Here is a 22,064-nt window from a genome sequence, read left to right on the forward strand (position 1 = left end):
CTCCTGAGGTAGCTGCGATCACGTGAAACAAATTGTTGAACGCCACATCAAACGACAGTCGGTACAATCGGAAAACATCTGAGCATTAACGCAGCACAGGCGTGAACGCCGACGCAGTAGCGCGGTCGTGATTCTGTATCGTCAAGTGTAAATGACAAAGGCTGCGATGGCCAAACTGAAAACAACGTATCGAAGTGCAGCGGGAGAAACATCCCAATCAATCCCGACTGGCTGCCTTCTTATAAACGATTTATTCTGTTTCAGTATGACTGTTATATCGCATAATGTGGACTGTGGAACGGTCAATAACGCATTTTATGACTTGCAAAGAGTCTGAATATGACCGTATCTCAAGACTGCTATAACACAAATAATTTACGTTCACGAATATTACATTCTCAAGCAAAATGTTTTTATGAACAAATCTTCATCGATGAGCATCCACAGTTCCGTGCACACATATCGTGAAGCAGAGTGTGTACACATCTATAATGTACCAAAATATGAGAATATGTTTCCCCTTTTTTCTGGCAACAAAACAGGTGTTAAGATGTTAGAATACCAAACTGAAACCTTTTACATTCTGACCACAATGCGTGTGGTCAGAATGCAAACAAAAAACGTACTCTGATAATATCTGCATTGTCCTTGAAATTGATTGGTCCACACCAGAGACAGCTTTCTTTTGAGCCTAGTCTCAAAACAGTGTTAGACCAGAGGACACCAAAAGGCGTACAGCACAAAAACAATGCACTATCAGAGTAATGAGAGATCAGGGTGAGCAACTACATCATGAGACCTCCTTTGCCAGTGCCAAAATATGAGAATAGGTTTTCCCCTTGTTTCTAGCAACAAACAAGTTTCAAAGACGACAATGCATATGCAGTGAGTCCAATTGAGTCGCAGACGTTGTCTTGGGAGCAACACTATTTATTACATCAACTCAACACAACATCACGTGACCCACACTCGGGTGTCGAACGCCCATCTCACCACGCTTCGGCAGAACGAGACACGGTCCCGCTATCCCGGACCGCACCACGAGCTGGGTCCCGGACCACGTGGCTAGAGGCTTCTTCAACCCGACGTGGATCTTCACTCACCGACAGTCAAGAACCCCGAGCCACACACGGGGCCCCGTTATATCGGCCCGGGCTGGGGCTGGCTCCGCCCCTCGCTCCGCCCACCTTCTCGATCTCTCTGGCCCTTTCCCGAAGGCTCCCGAGAGCTCTTCTATACCACGTGACCACCCAGCGGCCCCTGTCCACCCGTGGCGCCCCCCTCCAATATCATCCGGTCACGTGTCGGCAGGTCAACCAGCGTATCATGCCCCAACGTAACCCTGGCTAGCTGAAACTCTCTCTCGCTCCCTCACCGGGAGCCCGCACCGCACGCTGTACGTGGTACCTCTGTGCTGACCAGCGCTCACCCAAGCCCCGCTAGGGCTGGTACTATGCCCAGTAACCGGGCTGCACATGACAACACGTTATCCGCCGTGGCCTCGCAGGCCCAGCACCGCACAAGTAACATTCACAGTCACTCCACATATATAATTATCAGAGTATGTTTTTTGTTTGCATTCTGACCACAAGTATTGTAGTTAATGCAGACATGATTCCTTGTAAAATGTTTCAGTTTGGTGTTTCAATATCTTAACACCTGTTTTGTTGCCAGAAAAAAAGGAAAACCTATTCTCATATTTTGGTACTGGCAAAGGAGGTCCCATGATGTACCGTAACACTTTAAAAGCAATTCCTAAATTAAGGCCCAATACAGGATGATAAGCATACGTTCCATGCCAAGTTCGGGCAGGTATACATTTAATAAGGATTTGGATGAAGAGATTTTGACAAAATAAATCTTACAGCATTTTCAATAAACGTATTTCCAAATACTGTATTATTATTTATTCCAAGAAGGAAATTATAGCATATAATATTTAATATACCTAAATATAACTTGTGGCTTGTAATGTTTACGTGTCCCTCGCGGTGTGTTGCGGAGCACAATGCGATGAGTACTGTATTGTTAATGTCGCAAGCATTTCAAATTCACCACTTTAACAATTAACAATGCCTTTTAGATTGGAATGGTTGTAGTGGTGTCACAGTGGTTGACACGCTGCGCTACGAACCTGGCAACCAAAGTTCAATTCCCAGCTATGGCTAACATCAGCGGCGAGTGATATCTGATCGGACCATGCATCTTAACTTCACCATTCAACTGCTGGAATAAGGCCGCCCCACGCTGTGTTGGTCGTGGGGGTTGTTTGAACATACTTCACCACGCTGGTCTGTCACGGTTCGTGAAGTTCGGAGTGGCAAGAGTGGGGGGGGCAGGACAGCTAAAGCTATCCGTGCCCGAGGAATCACACTCAGGTTTTCGGGGTTTGTAGCGAAGTGGGCTAACCACTGCGACCATCGCTCTATCCCACTCCCTCTTTTACCCGCAGTGTTGTTTGACAATGGCCTGTTTAGCTCTCCGAGATCGGACACTTTTTGGGCGATCTGGCCACAGGGCTAAAAGCCGCAAAAGCCCGACAACGGATTAACAACAACACAACAGAAAAGCGCCGTCAAGAAGATTAACCCCGGTGCCGTTAACGTCAGTGGACGCGTTCTATTCTGAGCCCCTGTTTATTTCGGAGACGTCTTACGTCACCGCTCTGTCAGCCACCTCGCGCGATCGCCTCCAGGGGGAGGGTGGGTCACGACTTCCAAATCCTCACACTCACGCCGAGGCTTGGTACAAGAGGCTCCCTCCCAGCCAGGAGCACACACACACACAGCTCACAGCCACCAAGAGACGCGGCGTAGTAGGGGAGGACAGGGAAGGGGCTTTTGGTTGGTGGGCGCTTGGGGCATTCGTACAGATGCTCCTCGCCGATTTAACGCCGCTAAGACTGGATCAGAGAACAACGAGGGGAGGGGGGGGCTTCGATCTATGAGAACACAGTTTTATGCCTCATTACATTATTTCTAACAAGGAAAAACTCAACACATGTGCGTCAATATCAGTGGCCTGAAAAATAGGGGGAAAATGTAAAAAAATTCGCACATCCGATTAGCATGGTTGGCTACGTACGGTGCGAACGAAGTTCAACATACGTACATTTTATATATATATATATTTCCCTCTTAAGGTCACGATGTTATTGACGAATGTGCGAAGCGTTCGTTGTTTCTGCGTGTGCACCACTGCCAACGCAGTGTCGCCAAATAATTCGTTTTATTGACAATAGATTTGTCCCTCGGCAATACGGATCCTGTACGGTGAATTTTACTGCATATCGTTATCGAGGGGATCCCTTTATAACCTCTCAAACATTCTCGCAATAAAAGTGCAGGTGACCCTCGTGAAAGCGAGACCAGCATCTATCACACGGCTTAATTTGAAGTTACAATCATTAACAATCAGGCTCAGACGAGGATAGTGGCCCTGAGTCAACGCAGGAAATTCCACACTCCTATGGCAGGGGCCAGTCTATCCATAAGACGACCACAAGTTGACGTCCTTACAAAGCGGTACTTAATGACACTGAGAGAATGAAGGGCTGACTCGACTCCTAGAGAGAGAGAGAGATATTTGAAATCGCAACCTTCCAATCGGGAGTCATGCCATGAACGGAATGACCACTACGGCCCACCGTGAATGAATTATGTCACCATAACGTACACCCCCGTGCCGTGTCAGCCGTGCGTGTTCTTAGGCCATACTTCACCACGCTACGGGGCACAATGCCGGTTCAGGTATCACTCGCTGCCGAAGTTAGCCACGACTGGGAATTGACCCCAGATCCATGTATATACAGTAGCTATTTATGGTAATGCACAACCGATTGCTTTTTTTCCCGAGGTGTCCTCAGCCTCGCCACACGCCGGTGAACTCTTCCTCGTGTTTGCGTGATGTCATTGGATCAGCCTCACCCGATTGGGGTTTTCATATCGGAAATGCAAACTTAGAGGTTTGACATTAACATAAGCTAATTCCACATAGAGTCCTGGGGTCCAGCAAACCCCGTTGGTGGAAATTACTCTCTTCATATTCGTCTAAATACGATGCCGCCAAAGAACCTCATGCTGTGAAAGGCACACCAGTACATAGAAGCTCAATAGCCACGTTGCCTTAATCCCACTAAAGATACAAAACTGGGTCAAACTTGGCATGCGATTGGAACCCGGAACTGTTGGAATCACCGTTGGCCCAATGTTCCATGTTTACTGGGAACCCTACAAAATGTAAGCAGGAAATCAGTCCATGTGTAGTGACTTCATACAGTGAGGGAAAAAAGTATTTGATCCCCTGCTGATTTTGTACGTTTGCCCACTGACAAAGAAATGATCAGTCTATAATTTTAATGGTAGGTTTATTTGAACAGTGAGAGACAGAATAACAACAAAAATCCAGAAAAACGCATGTCAAAAATTGTATAAATTGATTTGCATTTTAATGAGGGAAATAGGTATTTGACCCCCTCTCAATCAGAAAGATTTCTGGCTCCCAGGTGTCTTTTATATAGGTAACGAGCTGAGATTAGGAGCACACTCTTAAAGGGAGTGCTCCTAAAAGACACCTGTTCAGAGAAGCAATCAATCAATCAGATTCCAAACTCTCCACCATGGCCAAGACCAAAGAGCTCTCCAAGGATGTCAGGGACAAGATTGTAGACCTACACAAGGCTGAAATTGGCTATAAGACCATCGCCAAGCAGCTTGGTGAGAAGGTGACAACAGTTGGTGCGATTATTCGCAAATGGAAGAAACACAAAAGAACGGTCAATCTCCCTCGACCTGGGGCTCCATGCAAAATCTCACCTCGTGGAGTTGCAATGGTCATGGGAACGGTGAGGAATCAGCCCAGAACTACACGGGAGGATCTTGTCAATGATCTCAAGGCAGCTGGGACCATAGTCACCAAGAAAACAGTTGGTAACACACTATGCCATGAAGGACTGAAATCCTGCAGTGCCCGCAAGGTCCCCCTGCTCAAGAAAGCACATATACATGCCCGTCTGAAGTTTGCCAATGATCATCTGAATGATTCAGAGGACAACTGGGTGAAAGTGTTGTGGTCAGATGAGACCAAAATGTAGCTCTTTGGCATCAACTCAACTCGCCGTGTTTGGAGGAGGAGGAATGCTGCCTATGACCCCAAGAACACCATCCCTACCGTCAAACATGGAGGTGGAAACATTATGCTTTGGGGGTGTTTTTCTGCTAAGGGGACAGGACAACTTCACCGCATCAAAGGGACGATGGACGGGGCCATGTACCATTAAATCTTGGGTGAGAACCTCCTTCCCTCAGCCAGGGCATTGAAAATGGGTCGTGGATGGGTATTCCAGCATGACAATGACCCAAAACACACGGCCAAGGCAACAAAGGAGTGGCTCAAGAAAAAGCACATTAAGGTCCTGGAGTGGCCTAGCCAGTCTCCAGACCTTAATCCCATAGACAATCTGTGGAGGGAGCTGAAGGTTCGAGTTGCCAAACGTCAGCCTCGAAACCTTAATGACTTTGAGAAGATCTGCAAAGAGGAGTGGGACAAAATCCCTCCTGATATGTGTGCAAACCTGGTGGCCAACTACAAGAAACGTCTGACCTCTGTGATTGCCAACAAGGGTTTTGCCACCAAGTACTAAGTCATGTTTGCAGAGGGTCAAATACTTATTTCCCTCATTAAAATGCAAATCAATTTATAACATTTTTAACATGCGTTTTTCTGGATTTTTGTTGTTGTTATTCTGTCTCTCACTGCTCAAATAAACCTACCATTAAAATTATAGACTGATCATTTTTTTTGTCAATGGGCAAACGTACAAACTCAGCAGGGGATCAAATACTTTTTTCCCTCACTGTATATGTCACCATGGTGTAGGTGCAGTACCGGCCCCAGAGAGGCACGGCATGCGGGTAATGACATCAAGGGATGTCATCACCAGGCTGCAAGGACTGTACCGGCCCGAGCGGGCAGGGTGTGTGCCGCCATGAAGGGAAGGTCGGGAAAGGCCATGACAGTATAGTTGACCCGGGTTGACACGTGACCAGTTAAGGTAACAGAGGGGCCCCCGAGAGGGGGCTGTGAGGGTCACGTGATGGAACCGAGGTTCTTCGTGAAGGTTCTGGAAGGGAGGCGTGGCCAGGGGTGGAGCCGGCCACGTCGGAGAAGAATATATAAGCCGAATCCCGAGAGGGCTCTTGGCTGTCCATCCTTCGTCTACGTTCTACGGTTCGCGAGTCTTCGAGCACGTGGTGCGGGCAGTATGCTGTCAGCCCCGGCCCACGTGACCAGTTGTTGCGTGGTTAGCCAGGGTGGTCACCACCCTAGGTCGTTGTGTTAAAGTTGTCCTGTTGTGTTCAAGAGTAAAATACGCTGCCTCTGAGTTGAAAGAGTACGCCTGAGTTGAACCCACTACACATGGACAGTGAGCCCGACTCCGTTGGGTTGTCCATCGATGTGCTTCGTTCAGTAAAGAGGAACTCCACTCTGCCGCCGAGCAGACTTCCGTTCCGTACTTTCGATGCACTCAACGGAGCGTATAAACGTCATCGGTGATGAAGATACTCATTTAAATTACACAAGCGGTTTGTTAGATAACGAACTTTGGCTCATTCAGACGCTGTCTTTCCGACAGACCTGTTCTTCACCTGAGGACGGCTGCTTGCGTTGTGGCCGAAACGTCGTGAGAATTGTATTTTATTGTTTTATTTTTATTATTCTATTATTTCCCTTCTACGTGACTTTACCGAAAGAACCAAGAAAACGAACTTCAACCTACATTTTTTAATCACTTGTGTCATCATCATTACTGAAGAAGCCAAAATATCCGAGCATCTCAACACACGGTGTGACCTTTTGCACCAGCGTGCTGCATTACGAATGAATAATTCAGTGTTCACCCCCCGATGTAGCTAGGACCTTTGCCGATTCATTGCCATGTCTTTCAGTGGCAGTGTTGGCTAATTACAAGCGACATCCTGAGCTTACGAGTTAGCACCACCTGACGATGCACTTACCGGAGAGGTATTGCACAGACGGCATGTTTATAGCAATAACGAAAAACCGCCCATGCTTTTGAAAAACATTCCCACGTGATGCAAAGGACTGTTTCGTTGGTAAAACTCGCAAATAATCCGATGTATTTTCCCAGCTCGTACCGTGTGTTGTTCGGCACGATGTCCAATATATCTGGAGCGGAAGATGGCAGCAGCCGTCGAGCGACCCGACTCTGTTAAGTGGGAAATCACGACGGACGCCGTCAACGCGGCGACCGGACATCGATCGTCGATCTCCCGCTCTCCAGAGCAGCAACGCACATGTCCAACATTTCACTCCACGTGCTGGGACATTCTTCAGGAACTGAACTCAGCGGCTTGCCTTCTCCCTCGTTCACACATCGTCGCCCGATGCTGCTGCTGCTGGTGGTGTCGAATGTGGACCGGCCGATGTTATTTTCCTGCTAGGAAGAACCTGGAGTATCCGGAGAAAGCTCACCCACCACCATCACGCCGAACAACACACGGCACGAGCCAAAACAAAAAAAAACACTTCCGAGATTTTATAGAGCAACGACCGAGAAAGCCGCATCAGCAAAACACTCGCAAGTCATTCCAGCCCGAGCCACTAACAAGGCACCGTCTACTGGCCACGTTCAGCACACATCCTGTAAACGACAACAACTGGTAAACACGGATCGCATGCAAGGGTCACGGCAACGCATGCCCGTCGAGAAACCCATCACGCGACCACCGTGGCGCACGCGGCTTTCCACGTGCGCCTCCCCCCCCCCCCCTCAATGCACTGCTGCCGAGCGTCCCGTGCTAACGGTGCGTTCACGAGCTGGTGCGCAGCGAAACATCTCGGGAGGCGCACTCGAGTTACGCCAGAGCACAGGGCATGCTGGAAAGGCAAAGGGTATAGGGTGGAACGTGCGGGAGCTGCGATCGCTGGCGGAAAGCGGCCTCCGATAAGAGGGCTCTGGAGAGATGGGTGGACACAGACAAGAGGGGGTGGGGGGGGTTAAGAAACTTGTCCCCATCGTTTCAGCTGCCGCGCCGGGGAATCGAACCGGCTATGATCTTGATCGCAGATCCCGCGTGCTCACACCGTCGCAGCCAAGGCACCATCCCTGTAATGTAAATATTATTGATTTAACTACTCTAACGTGCATTTTCATTTGCTTATCAGAATGTGTTAGGTGTTAGTCATGTGTGTAAATTTGATTTAAGTGCAGCTATTTTCTTTGGGTCTTTCGGTAAAGTCTACGTGACTTTACCGAAAGACCCAAAGAATATTAATTCCTGCAGTCACGAAAGCTTTAAGTCAAGCTTTAAATGCAGCTATTTAGCAAATTCATGTTATTTACAATATACGTTTTTTCGATTAGATTGTGTAAATATAAATGCGTCGTTAAAGCCTCCACCACCCGACAGAGTCAATTTTTAAGGTTTGTCACGTAATCAAAACATGCCAATTCGTTACTAGTTCAGCACACACCGGTAAGTCGGGAGAGTAAACCAACAACATTTACAATTTAACGACACATTTATATTTACGCGATCTAACCCACCACAAAAACCTCTATTATGGATATTCATCGCGGAAGCCTACGTGTTAAACTACAAATGTAATTACTTGCGGGATGCCGGACATCTCCCATAACCAGAAAGACTCTGACTCACATTCGTCTGGCTTGGGAGATGTTTCGCCGGACTAGAATGTTACGCTTAATAGAGTACTGCGCGGGGGAAACATTGCGCTTGGATAATAATGCAGGCGCTTCTTTGGAGCTTGAGTAATTGCGCATGGGTTTTTTTTAACGGGGCCGTTTAATGAGAACGCATCACTCACTACTCGTAGCCCTCGGCAGTAAAAACCGTGCCGCAAGAATTGCTCGGGGGGCCATGCACATCAGCCGAGATAAAAAAAAAAATGGCTTATAAGTAAAAACAAGTTTTTTTTTTTATCAGAGTTTGCTTTCTTAAACCTGGTGTGAACTCAGGAGGCCAGAATACGCCATCTCGTCTGCGAGTGATTCCGGGGGAATTCATCTGCCGGTCGGAGGCACAATGATTGCGACGGGGAATCCCAATTGAGTCGAATTTGTGGTGTGATTTTGGCCTTGACCATTTTGACCCCCCAACATCGGCACACAATGGCCGACTCTCGCACGTGGCGGCGGGTGATCTTGAGCATCGAATTCGAATCGGACGGCGCTGTAGTATCATTACGGCTACGACACTACCGCAGAATGTTTTTTTAATCAAGGCTGCCGCTGGATTCAAACCGCGAACCTCTACAACAAGCGGGGAACGCGCCACCGCCGGGGGCCACGTCGTGAGCCGAATAAGTGATTGACTCCTATGTATTACACTCATCATTATCATTATCAGCCACCGTCAATCCAGCAGCTGGATGAAGGCCTCCCCAAAGCGCCACCGTCTGTCGGGATCCTGCGATGCAAATTTGTTTTTTTTAACCGCACGTAATAATATATCACTTGTTCCGTTATTTTGTAGACATCGTCAGAACAGTGACGATCCACAAAAATGCAGCAATTGAAAGTAGGCGACGATGTGGCCAGGGTCACACGGTTACAGCTTTGCGAACGGCAGTAAGAGGGCAAGTCTGGTGGTGAATCTGAAAGAGTCCCAGGTTCTGTTTATTTTCTTAATGGAGATGAAAGTTCATACGGCAAGGCACACAGCATGGTGCGTATGAAGCTAACTTCTTGGGTTGCGTTTTCCTTTTGAGAATGCTCTTAAAATGTAATCAGACAAATATCGCAGTGCAGGACCCTCCTGTTAAACGAGTCTTGAGACCCCTATGGTAACACGAGGGTAGCATTCGTAAACAGATGAACGCGTGGAACGGGGCCTAGTCACACGACACTCCACAGCAGTGGTTCTCAGGTGTGGTCCCCCGGTACCACCAGGTGGTCTGCGGGGCTGTGACACAAATGCAGGTCATATTTAATTTAAAAAGAAAGTTTTGGTAAACTACCCTAACGCCAAGATCTAAATGCCCCTCCTAAAAAATAAACCGAATACAGGGACTCCTCTACTTATGAACGAGTTAGGTTACAGAGGTCTGTTCGTCAGTCGATTTGTTCGCAACTTTACACCTGTTGATTATAAACATGTTGCACGGCATATACATTAAAGTTTTATAATCTCCTGTAGATGTAGATGACGCTGATTCTTCACACTTCTGTAGATGTAGATGCCACCATCGCCATCTATTGCGCGGCGGTTGAACTTACAACTCTCGGTCTGAACAGGCAACTGGACATACGGGGGCAGATTTGTTCGTATCTCCGAAAATTCGTAAGTAGAGTGTTCGTAAGTAGAGGAGTAGCTGCATTTAAAAAAAACATTTTTATGTTCCGGTCATAGGAATAATTTTGCATGACTGGTATTTAGAGAGAGAAGTGAATGCGTTCGTCACTACGGGTGGGCAGCTGAGTCGTCCGTGCCAATGTTCGCATCGGCTGAGCGGTCCACGAGCCAAACAAGTTTGAGAAACACCGCTCCACACACACGATACGTGCTTGAGTCACGCAGGAGTTCACTTTGTGCTTCGACATTAAGACTGACAAAACAAAGAATACACGGTGGGCCAACCTCCGTGGCACGCACAGGAAATCAAACGACAACATGGAATCAGAAAGGCAGCATGGAGAGGCAATGCTGCAAGCCGTTTCATTCACAGAATGAGCAGGACGAGCGTTAAAACAAAACCAGTTTGGTTTGAAAATACACGAATAGAGAGAGTTCATATTTTAATTTTTTTTAAACGAGCATCCCACGGCCTTTTTAAATTAAAGGACCGCCTCATATCAACGTAAACAGTGTCCCTCTGTGGAGGGGCAGTGCAAACATATTAAAGATATTATTGATCGCCTTGGAATTTCTAAGCAGCTGCTGCGATCAACAATATTTACAAGTGATTTGCGACGTAAAAAAAACATTCACAAGAAGAAACGCAAACAATAACCCCAGCGGGATTGCCCCACAGATGGACACATTTCGTCTGCCACGTTACGAGCGCTCGCTATAAGCACGTTCAAATATCAACTCCCGTTACACAGCACGTCACCACATTACTTATTCATGCCGTTTAAGTGGGTTTCGTGTCATTTATTACTCTGCGTTTTAACAATCCCAAAATTGCCTGATATGACTTTAATTGTCACCGTTTATGATTACGTCAAATATATATTTTGCGATAAGTTGACTTGGATGATGGTTAATAGACTAAGGTATAATTGCGCTTTGCAACTTTGCCTCGGAAAGAAAAAAGTCATTGCAATGATTTGCTCCCGATTGCATTCTCCCATGCATTACACGATACCGTAACCTGAAGTGTGATGCTATGTCAACAGGCTCTATCCATTTGTTTAGACAAGTTTATACGTTTCTTTTTGTACATTAATAAGAAACTCTAAAATAGTAACACCTTTTTTAAAGGACAAAGTAGAAGCAATTCTTACTTAAGATAAAATATTGATTGCTGTTATCAGGGGTGGAACAAGGCCTGGGTGAATCGTTCCTGTTAGCGCGTCCCAGAAGCCGGTCCTACAAGCCAATGCTATGAGCCGGTCCTATGAGCCGGTCTTATGAACTGATCCTATGAGCAGATCCTGTGAGCCGGTCCTATGAGCCGGTCCCATGAACCAATCCTATAAGCCAGTCCTATGTTTCGGTCCTACGTGCAGTCCGATGAGCTGGACCTATGAGCCGGTCCTATGAGCCGGCACCTATTAACCAGCCCTGTGAGCTGTTCTTATTCACCGATCCTATGGGCAGTCCCGTGAGCCGGGCCTATGAGCCAGGGTAGAGGCACACAACAGCACTCCCGAGCCAGCTGCCCCACAGCACACCGTTTCGCGTCGAGCAATCTCCCCCATCCGCACGTAATTAGTCGCCCATTCACGTGTGAATGGCCTACTGCGCGTTAAACACATTGGGTGATTTACGAGCTAGGAGCTGGGGGGGGGGGCTTCCTGCCTGCCCATTGTAGGCAGCTGCAAGTGCCGTGAAGTGTGCTTTAATGTACACAGACCAGCACCAGTAAGCATATGCACCTCCAAAGCCAGCCCTGGCTGCAGCACAGGTCAGCTGTGGTCATCAGACTGAATGCAATCTGCCTTGGGGAGTTGTTCATGTCGCAGGTGGCTCACACCACAACTCGTCTGGTGCCTTTCAGAAAGCTCGGACCGGATGTTCGCCTGTTGTTACCCCAGCTCCGGATGTAACCGGGAGTACGTACTTCTTTGTTTTTGCGATTGTCGCCAAGTCAAAGCCTTTTTTGTTTGTTGAAATATCTCAGAAAACGAATTCCTGCCGATGCTGGCTTCAAGCGAAACCCTGTTCAGATCTTTACAAAAAGGACAGGGCCACGTGGACAAACAACAGCTGCCGAGATTAAGATATTGACAGAATTATCAGCCAAGTAAGCAATCTCTCCACAGCACACCACAAACACAAATTAGACGCAGAGAGTGCAATTACACTATCTTTGCTTTTTGTATGTTAACACGTCAGTGCAAATGACCTCGCTCACACAGTGCAAGCCACAATGGCCGATAAGAATTAAGACGAAACACTCAGAAGTCAAAATGACATTTGTTAATGCGATACCCCGGTAAACTCTTTCAGCAATAAGACATCTGCCGTGGGCTTCCTGCGACAGAGATAGGTGGCGGCGTTGTTCACGCTCACGACAAAAGCCGATTGCTCCGCTTTCATTGCCGACAGACGCTGCGCCAAGCGTTGACTATCGCTCTGCCTGGAAATTAGTTTAAGTATCCGACTCCCATTTGTCTCCACCACTGACGGCAATTATGTATCATATATATTGGTAACAAATGTCATACCATAGAGTGGAATGATCAAGCATGGGGGTTTCATGCAGCATCACCAGGCATGGCTAATTGAGGTCACGATATTAAATAGTAACTTGCATACAATCGGTCTTCAGTCATGTACAAATTACATATATTTGTGCAATCAAACGTGCATGCTAAATATATATATACGCGCGGTTATATGCTTGAAAACAATACACAGTATACAATAAAATCACAAATAATCCATAACTTAATTTCGACCGACGATTACGTTTCTCCAACATCGAGTTTTAACAAAACACACGCTGCTACAATGCGCTCGATAACCCCACCACGGTTTTGTTGCACAAAGCGATGAAAATGCTACGCCGGCGAGTAACAGTCACCGAGCCAAACGTGGAAACTGAAAAGTGCGCAGAGAAGCGCGGGGAGACGCGGGGAGACGTGGGGCCTTTCGTGCCAGCATCAAAGTATAAGAATAGGCGTTGACCTTTTCTGGCAATAAATCAGACATTAAGATGTTTAATCACCAAACATAAAACTTTGCAAGGAGTCAAGTCTGCATTGACCACACGTCCTTGTGGTGCACATGCAAACAAACATGCTCTGATGATAATATACTTAGATTGTTTTTGAAACTGCTGCTCACCCCGAGCTAAACATGCTCTGATAGTGGCATTGCCTTTGTACTGTTCGCATTTTGGCGTTCTCTGCTCTGACATTGATGAGACTGGGCCCTAAAGAAGGCTGTCTCTGGTGCAGACCAGTTTCAAAGACAATGCCATATGCCAGAGGATGTTTTTGTTTGCATGTTCACCACAAATATGTGTGGTTAATGCAGACACGATTCCTTGTAAAAGGTTTCTGTTTGGTGTTTGAACATCTTAACACAGCTGTTTTATTGGCAGAAAGGGTGAAACCCATTCTTATGAAGCACGGGGAGATGAACGCTCGCAATTGAATTGAGAGACGGAGAGGGCAACACGTAGATTTGGAGAACCGGCGCAGGTTAGAGACGTCACTCAAAGCCACAAGAAAAGCCAGTGGGGGCTTGGGCAGGACACGACAGGGTGCCGAGATGTTAACTACCTCGACTGGTACGCAGGAGGTCGTGGATCCCAACTCTGACGCCTGCTGTATATTTGGAGTTTGCGTGTTCTCCTCGTGGTTGCGTGGATTTTTCTCCGGGCCCTCCGGTTTTTCCCTCCACACTCAGAAGCATGCGTTTATTTGGCTGCTGTGACTTTCCACGTGATCAGCTCACGTCGTCGAGCAGCCATTTGTGGCCAGGTCGCTTCGGAAAAAGAGCTACATAGCTCAGCGGGCCTTACCTGGTACAATAAAATCAGTTTTAAGTTTTTTTTGTTAGTCGGGGCTAGAAGGGACGAAGGCCGACGGTCAAGAATGACGACGGGATGGCGGCCAAGGAATGAAACGTCCACCGAGGAGATGGGGCGATGAAATCGTCTCGTGTGCGGCTGCTCAGTTGATCGTTGCACCGTCGAGCTGCGAGGGATGGCAACGACTTGGAGAAGTCTTCCTCCAGCAGTGGAGTGATCACAGCGAACGATCATGATGATGATAGTGAAGCCAATTGAACTTACAACAGCGAACTACGCTAATGTGGGGGGATACCATGTGTTTAATAGTAACCAGTGAAATACTATCCGAGTTTTAGAGCGAGTATCCTGAACAAAAAAACAAATTAGCAACATGAGATGTTACACATATTGATATCGCCTACACTGCAAGCGTAATTTATGTTACTGCCAAAATTTGCTTTATGACTAGTCTGAAAGATGCGGAGTATTACATTTTGAAATGTATGCTCACAGTAATGTGACACTTTAATGAGACCTACAGTCAAAAAAAGTTGTAAAATGAGACGTTGAAAGCATGCTGATTTTGACGCTGATTACTTTGTTGCAAAATATAGTTGCTCTGATTTATATATAACACCATTCGTGCAATGCTACGATACATTTAGCACCAAATCGGGTAGTGTGCAGGAGCTGGATTCTACATCGGAGGGATGCGAGGTATGGCGATTGCTTAGGGAAGTGGGTTGATCATCAACGGTCAACTTGATTCCTCTGTTTGTCGTGGTCAAATCTTGTCGTCAAAATTTCGTCCACTTTCCGTTGTCCAATCAATTCCACATTTTGCACACGTGCTCAGATCCGGTGACAATGCATGCCTGTATCAAAATCGGCATAAATTAATACATTAATTCGCTACTTTAAAGCAATTAACGTTTTGTATGGACGCCTTATTATTTATATATTTGTGTAGCTCAAAAACGCCGCGGCCCCTAAACTGTGGAATCGGCTCGCACAAGAAGCAGGCGCCGCGTGTCTCAGGCGCCATTGATGTACTCCTCGACCGTGAGTTAAACAAAGTTGTTAATAAAATCGTTGTTAAAAAAAAACGTTTTTAAAGGAGTTTATTTTATTACCAGGTAAGCCCCACTGAGCTACATAGAAGCGACCTGGTCACAACTGATAGCTCAACAAAGTTGTTGATCAAGTAAATTAATAGCAGACAAATACTCTAAATTCCCGTTGATTGTGGAGGGAAAAACCGGAGGCCCTGGAGAAAAATCCACGCAATCACGGGCAAAGAGACACGCAAACTCCAGATATACAGGCGTCAGGGTTGGGATCGTACTCACGACCTCCTGCGTACCAAGCTATGTAGTCACCATCTCTCCACCGTGGCACCCTCATAAATCTGACTGCTAAGAAAAGTGGGCATGGGTAGAGACATGTCGCGGCCATGAGGGCCTAGGTAGAGACACGTCACATCCTTGAGGGCCTAGGTAGTCACATGTCGCGGCCATGAGGGCCTAGGTAGTCACACGTCACGGTCTTGAGGGCCTAGGTAGTCACACGTCACATCCTTGAGGGCCTGGGTAGAGGCACGTCACATCCTTGAGGGCCTAGGTAGTCACATGTCGCGGCCATGAGGGCCTGGGTAGAGGCACGTCACGGTCTTGAGGGACGTCGATGGCTGTCGGACGAGAATAACGATAACGTGGCAACCGAGGGAGGGATCGCATCCGAGAGCTCGTCCACCGCGAAGATGGCACGATGAATTCAGCTCGTGTCCAAAGTAGCTTGCCGGGTTGTTACATCGCAGAACCGCAAGATATGGAGACTGCTTGGGGAGGCCTTCATCCAGCAGTGGACTGATCCTGCTGATGATAAGTATTTAATATGATTAGTCAGGGCCGTCCATAGAGGGGTGCGGGCCCGGGGCAATTCACACCGTGTGGGCACCCGCCCTACCAACGCCTTCAAACCAAACCTGAAGTATTGCATCTGACACCGTGACGTTGAAGCACGGGGCACCCCAAAGCGCGGTGTCCCGGGCCGTCGCCCCGATTCGCCATACCCTAGGGGCGGCTATCCGATTATCTTTTATATCACATCGTTACATTCGCTCTGACAAGTGTCACGCATTGAAAAAAACGCATGCCAATGTTGTTGTTTTTTTCTTTGCTGGTTGTGGAACATTAGGTGCTAATAATTAACACGCATCAGCGCATTTATTAACTCACCAAGCAGCTGGTTAATGCCTGTGCTTAAAAATGCGTTCACAGAAGATGTAACAAGTCTACGATTCCAAACAGGCTTCATCTGGTAGCGGTCGGTGTCTGCTGCCCGCTCGAACATTAATCTAAAAAGGTAAAGGTGCAGCCATGCAACTGCTTGCGCACGCCACTCCTGGTGAAAAGGGCCCCCACGAGAGGGAGCTCTCGAGAGCGCCCTCTCCAGGGAATTTGGCCTACTCTCCCACGCTGGCCAGACATCTCTACCCCACCACACGTGATCTGGTGTACATGCCCACGTATACTGCTGGGAGGACAGAGGCGGGGGGAATTCAAGAAACCTGCCGCGCCGGGAGATCGATCGGGCGACCTCTGGATCGCAAGTCCGTTACACCTCGGCGACATCTTGGCATGAAACTAAACGAAGAAAATAATTTTATTCGTAGCAAAAACTAAAATGGCACTGGTCGGGTGGCTCAGAGGTCAGGGCGCTGACGAATTAGCGCCGAGCTCGCACCGAGGAGATCATAGGTCAGAATTGGGTGCAGCCAACCGTGGGGAAACAACGTTCTCAAAGTATCACGGCTGACGGTCTCGACCCAGCTCACGCATCATATTAAATTTGGGATTTTCACCTTCATAAATGAGTATATTGGTTGGACCGGCATGAGACTAGCTCACAGTATGGAGGAGTGCAAGCCCTACTGGGTAAAGGTTTACAAGGCCACTTGACGGATTTTCTTTGCGAAAATTCCCGTGAGAACCGTAGCTCTTCTGCAACCACTCCGGCGCTCTGCGAGACATTCGAATAGATTCTTCATCACGTGACGTGATGCCGAAAGCGTAATTTGCAATATATATGTTTGCGAACTTTCTAGATGCTGGAAATGTTTTATGATTTTAAATATAATAAGGCGGGGGGGGGGGAACATGAACCTGACTGGCATGCGAGACACTACATTTCGTGCCTAAATCATTAACCCAAACTCAGAACTCATTAACAGTTCTACACCAGCTGTCATGCTGCTGTGTTGGAGTTCGAATTATTCATTCAAATGTGTCACCTCACCTCCGGTTACATTAGAAAAGAAAAAAGGGCCTTCAGTTGCCAAGTGACAGCTTAACTATGGGTTTCTTTCTCGGAATAATGACATTTTAAAGCATATTTGGTGGCAGTGTTTCAATATGTTCTTTTCAACACCCAAATTGCACTGTAGTTTATACAGCAATTGTATAGAAATATAGCTCATGCACTCACACAGAGTATATTTTACAATTAGTCCCTACAGATTCACATTCACTACTTCACATGCCCACACAAAACATGTTTTTTTTTGCAGTTTCACTGAAGCTATAAACAAAGCTTCAAGCAATTGAATTCACTATGAGCTCCGCTGCCATGAACAACTCGTTGTATGTATGTAACACCGTACGTAGCCAACCTTGCAAAAACATTTTTGCTTGAATCTCACAAGGCAGGTTCGTGTTCAACGGTTTGTGAGGTGTGAGCCGTCGCCCCACTGCCAGAGAAAACCAAGCTACGGCACCAATACCGTGGAAGATCCTTGGTGCGGTGCGCGCGAGTGCCACAAGCGTGGCACGAGCATCTCCAAAACAAACCATAGCTCACGGTGCTAACCGCTCACGATTAAAAGTCTCTGCGATTTGCTGTAGGATTCGCCGAAGCACACACAACTCACTTGCGTCTGACGCAGCCACAATCAGAGCCTCACGCGTAAACGTTACGTCCACCGCATGGCAACAAACGCCTTCGCAATTTAATCGCGGGGTGCAATTCAACGAGTCGCGTCACGGAGACTCCCTGTTCTAACAAGGGTGCGGCGATGTTCAACCGTGCTGGTGTCCCTAAGCCGGTGGCGGAAATTCAGCAAAACCATCCCATGGCGTGCGCGAATCTAAACAGCCACTCTGGTGCACGCCGGCGATGTTTATTGTCGAGCAGCTTCCTTTAGTTTTACCGCCAACCCCCACTGGTAGGCGGGGTGGGGGGAGGTGGGGGGGTGCAGTTTCATAATCATCTCCGGGAAGTCGCTGGTGTCGTTCAGAGTTTACGTTTGTTTTTGCCGTTGTTCCGCTTGAAGGGTCGCCGGGGTCACCGCGACGTCACGCCGAGCGCCCCTTTGAGGTTCTCGTAAACGACGTAGCTGATGCCCACGGCGGGGATGACCTTCATGAAGTTGGGCGCGATGCCGCGGTACAGACCCAGCAGCCCGTCCTGCTGCACGATGGAGCGCATGAGCCCCACCATGCCGGGCTGCGACGCTCCAGGGCCCCCAATGCTCGCTGGAGAATGCAAGAGATGCAACGTTATATTCGTGGTTCTTTCGGTAAAGTCACATAGAAGAGAAATAATAAAATAATAAAAATATTACACAATAAAATTCTCACTACGTTTCGACTGCAACACAAGCAATCATCATCAGAAAGTTTGAAAAGAGTGGCACCACTTTTTTCACATTTTCTTGTTGTGGATTTCACACCTGATGATGATTGCTTGTGTTGCAATCCAAACGTTGTGAGAATGTTATTGTTTTATATTTTTAGCATTTTATTATTTCCCTTTTACGTGACTTTACCGAAAGAACCAAGAATATGAATCCCTGCAGTCACGAAAGCTTTAAATCAAAAGATGCGACGTTACGCAGAAACCCCACACTCGCTCAACTCACTCTTAGGGCGCCATGGTGGCGAGATATTAACTCCCTCGCCTCGTATACAGGAGGTTATGGGTTTGATCCCCTGATTCCTGTATATTTGGAGTTTGCATGTACCCCCAGTGGTCGCATTAATTTTCTCCGGGTCTTCCGGTATTTCTCTCCATATTTGTAAACGTGTCTAGAGTATTTGTCTGCTATACATTTGAACGTGATAAGCCATAAGCCACTTCGTTGAGCTATAATTTGTGTCCAGGTCGCTTCTGAAAAACAGCTTTACCACTCAGTGGGACTTATCTTGTAAAATAAAAAATTGTTTAGTTTTAACAGTTCAGTTTTAGTCTGTACTTGTTTCTTTACCGAGGGCTAAAGATGATGTCTAAATCCTGAACTTTGATCGAAACGCAAGGACTAAAATTTGAAACACGACATTGCTAGATCAAAATAATTTCCCGCTGGTGTCCCATTAGCGCGGCTCAGACGCTTGCAGTGATGCATACATATCGTTCGTGTATGCTTTGAAGTGGCAGACTTTATGTGGCTGTGGACAATATGAAGTTAAGTCGGGGGCCGTGTGTGAGGCCCTTGACCCGTAGGCTGTCCAACCCTGAGGGAAGTCACGCCAAAATGTCTCCCAGCTCCAAGGGGCATTACAGTGGCACGAGTCTCCACCGGTGACTCTCAGCCAGTGGTAGAAATTCTCCATCGCCATGGCATGGGCCAGCAGTGTTGACTTCCTACACAGTGGCGGTCAGCTTTGTCAACGCCAGATAAACTAAGGGCCTTGTCAAATCCCTGACCAAACCTAAACTCAGAACTTTCAGATTGTGAGTCAAACCCCACTCTATCCACAGTGCCAACCAGACAGCTGTGGACTAATCGTGGGAAGGGCAAGTTGTTATTAATGGAATATTTAGAATATTTTCTTAAATCTTTATTTACCCACTTAAAGTGTCACGTAGGATCAAGACCCATTTTCAAGAGGCTCCCACTTGGAATACACACACATAAGTGTGTTCAAAAGATACTGGAAAGATCACAGCGAACCACACACAATAGTAGAAGAGCAGACCACTCAGTATCTACGAGTCAACAATCTGCTTTACTCTACTGCCCCCTACCCGCCATACAAGTGAGCATCAGCACAGAACCATTGTCATTTTGGCTAGCCATCAAACGCTTTTGGCTGACCATCGAACAAAGACGGACACCGCATCGCACGCTTCCAGGTGCGCTTCTGCAGCCATATGGAACGCTCTTCCTTCCGATATTAGGAAGCCACTGGAGCTGTGCACTTTTAAACCATCTAGATTAAAAACTCATTTCTTTGGAACTGCTTTTTGTGTTTAGTTTATTGTCCTTCCCCCGCACCTCCAATTAGCACGGTTGGCTACGTACGGTGCGAAAGAGGTTCAACATGCAGACATACATACTGCAGGCTGCGCTCCTTCAATGGAGGAGGAATAGCAACACTATGGCTCTCACCCCACGCTCTATCTGCTGAACCAAAGCGCGTGCCGGCAGCGTGTACAACATAAGGCGGCGCGTGCGTGTGCGGTGCGGCGCGGAGCTCACCCGCAGCCTGCATGCGCGTGCGCACGAGCGCGAGCGGGTAGCTGGCGAGCTGCCCGCACGTGCTGGAGGTGGTGGCGCAGCACAGCAGCACGGCGATGCCCGGGTTCGCCCCCTCGGCGCCGTGCTTTTGAAGCCACCAGTTCTTCAGCGTCTGCCGACGGCGGAGGGAAGGGCCATCGTCAAAGCGTTACGCAGACGCCGGGTTTTTGCCGAACAGCAAAAAGACAAGACGATAACAAGCTGGCAAGATGGACAATTAATCCTTTCCCGTTCCGAAACGTCTGCATGTTGCAGGGTGGGTGTCCCGGTCACCGCTGAATCTCGGAACACGCAAGTGGCTCAGAGTTAATTTAAATTAGAGGAGCATAGCGCGCCGTTGTTTTTAAAGACATTGTACCCACCGCAGAGAACCGTAGCGACACGACCGCACTCTACGATAGCTGGCGCCAAACTGTGCCACGCCCTCCTGCATGGCCTTGTGGGAGCATGGCCTTGTACTGATGAAGTTATTTTATTTGTCTTCCGATTGAGTTCAGACGACTTACACGTACGTCATTGGAATGGAAAGGGCCCTCAGTTTGGTTAGGTAATTCAGGCACACAAATGTTAATGATATAAAGATTTGCTTATTTACCCAGGAAAGCTACAGAGATTCTGTAGATTGACTCATTCAGGAGGGTGCTGCATTGGGATGTTTCACCAACACAATCACACTTTACGTTTTTTTTGTTATTGGAGGAAACCAGTCAACCATGCATAACAGGGGGAGATCATAAAAACTCCACACAGAGACGGGTGCCCGAGTCAGAGATCCAACCCAGGCACTTCTTAATAATAATAATAAATAATAATGCAATTTATAACGCGCGCAAATTTGCGGACGTAACGGCCGCAACTCAGAGGCACGGAGCCAAGCTCAGAGTCGCTCGAAAGCGTGGTTATAGAGGTGAGTTTTTAAGTGTCTCTTGAAGCAGGCGATTGAGGTGATGCTGCGAATGTGCAGAGGGATATCGTTCCAGACTGTTGGGGCTGCCACCGAGAAGCGGCGCATGGACGTGACCATCCTGGATCTTGGTATCAAGAGGAGGTCGTGCGTCTGCCATGTGCTGAGCTGTTGTGAGGGAAACATTTTACCACTGCACTAAATGAACAAGTACAGCCCTCTGTCAAGCCACTGAAGGGAGAAGTCCTCCTGGTGACAATGACAGCACATTCCTGAAACATATATGTTGTAACGCACGAGCAATTGGGTGCACACATGTCAAGTAACACAACAAGCCTATGACCACAGGGAAAAATGTTTGTTATCTGTCCATATCAAACTTATATTCATCACATTTTGTCCCATAACTGCAGCCATGAAGCAGTATTCGTTACATTCCAAAAAATGCTGCCTTCGTATCAAGGGCGAATT

The 22,064-nt window shown here is 47.5% G+C and overlaps 1 protein-coding gene across 4 annotated transcripts in view; it reads right to left on the minus strand.

Moving 5' to 3' along the window:
• Positions 1-7,543: 7,543 nt before the first annotated feature.
• Positions 7,544-22,064, minus strand: part of LOC144948510 (mitochondrial adenyl nucleotide antiporter SLC25A25-like) — a 51,660-nt gene continuing 37,139 nt past the window's right edge. Inside the window, exons 9-11 of one of the 4 annotated variants that reach the window (XM_078878066.1) lie at positions 20,651-20,801; positions 18,474-18,704; positions 15,950-16,046 (exon numbers count right to left, since the gene is read on the minus strand). In XM_078878066.1, the coding sequence (XP_078734192.1) occupies positions 18,514-18,704; positions 20,651-20,801 (342 nt within the window). In that variant the 3' untranslated portion in view covers positions 15,950-16,046; positions 18,474-18,513. Of the gene's footprint in view, positions 18,705-20,650; positions 20,802-22,064 lie in introns of all 4 variants that reach the window. The other 3 variants (XM_078878065.1, XM_078878067.1, XM_078878064.1) reach the window with 3 other exon arrangements.

The sequence above is a fragment of the Lampetra fluviatilis genome, chromosome 49 (assembly GCF_964198595.1).
Source record: "Lampetra fluviatilis chromosome 49, kcLamFluv1.1, whole genome shotgun sequence".
NCBI lineage: Eukaryota > Metazoa > Chordata > Hyperoartia > Petromyzontiformes > Petromyzontidae > Lampetra > Lampetra fluviatilis.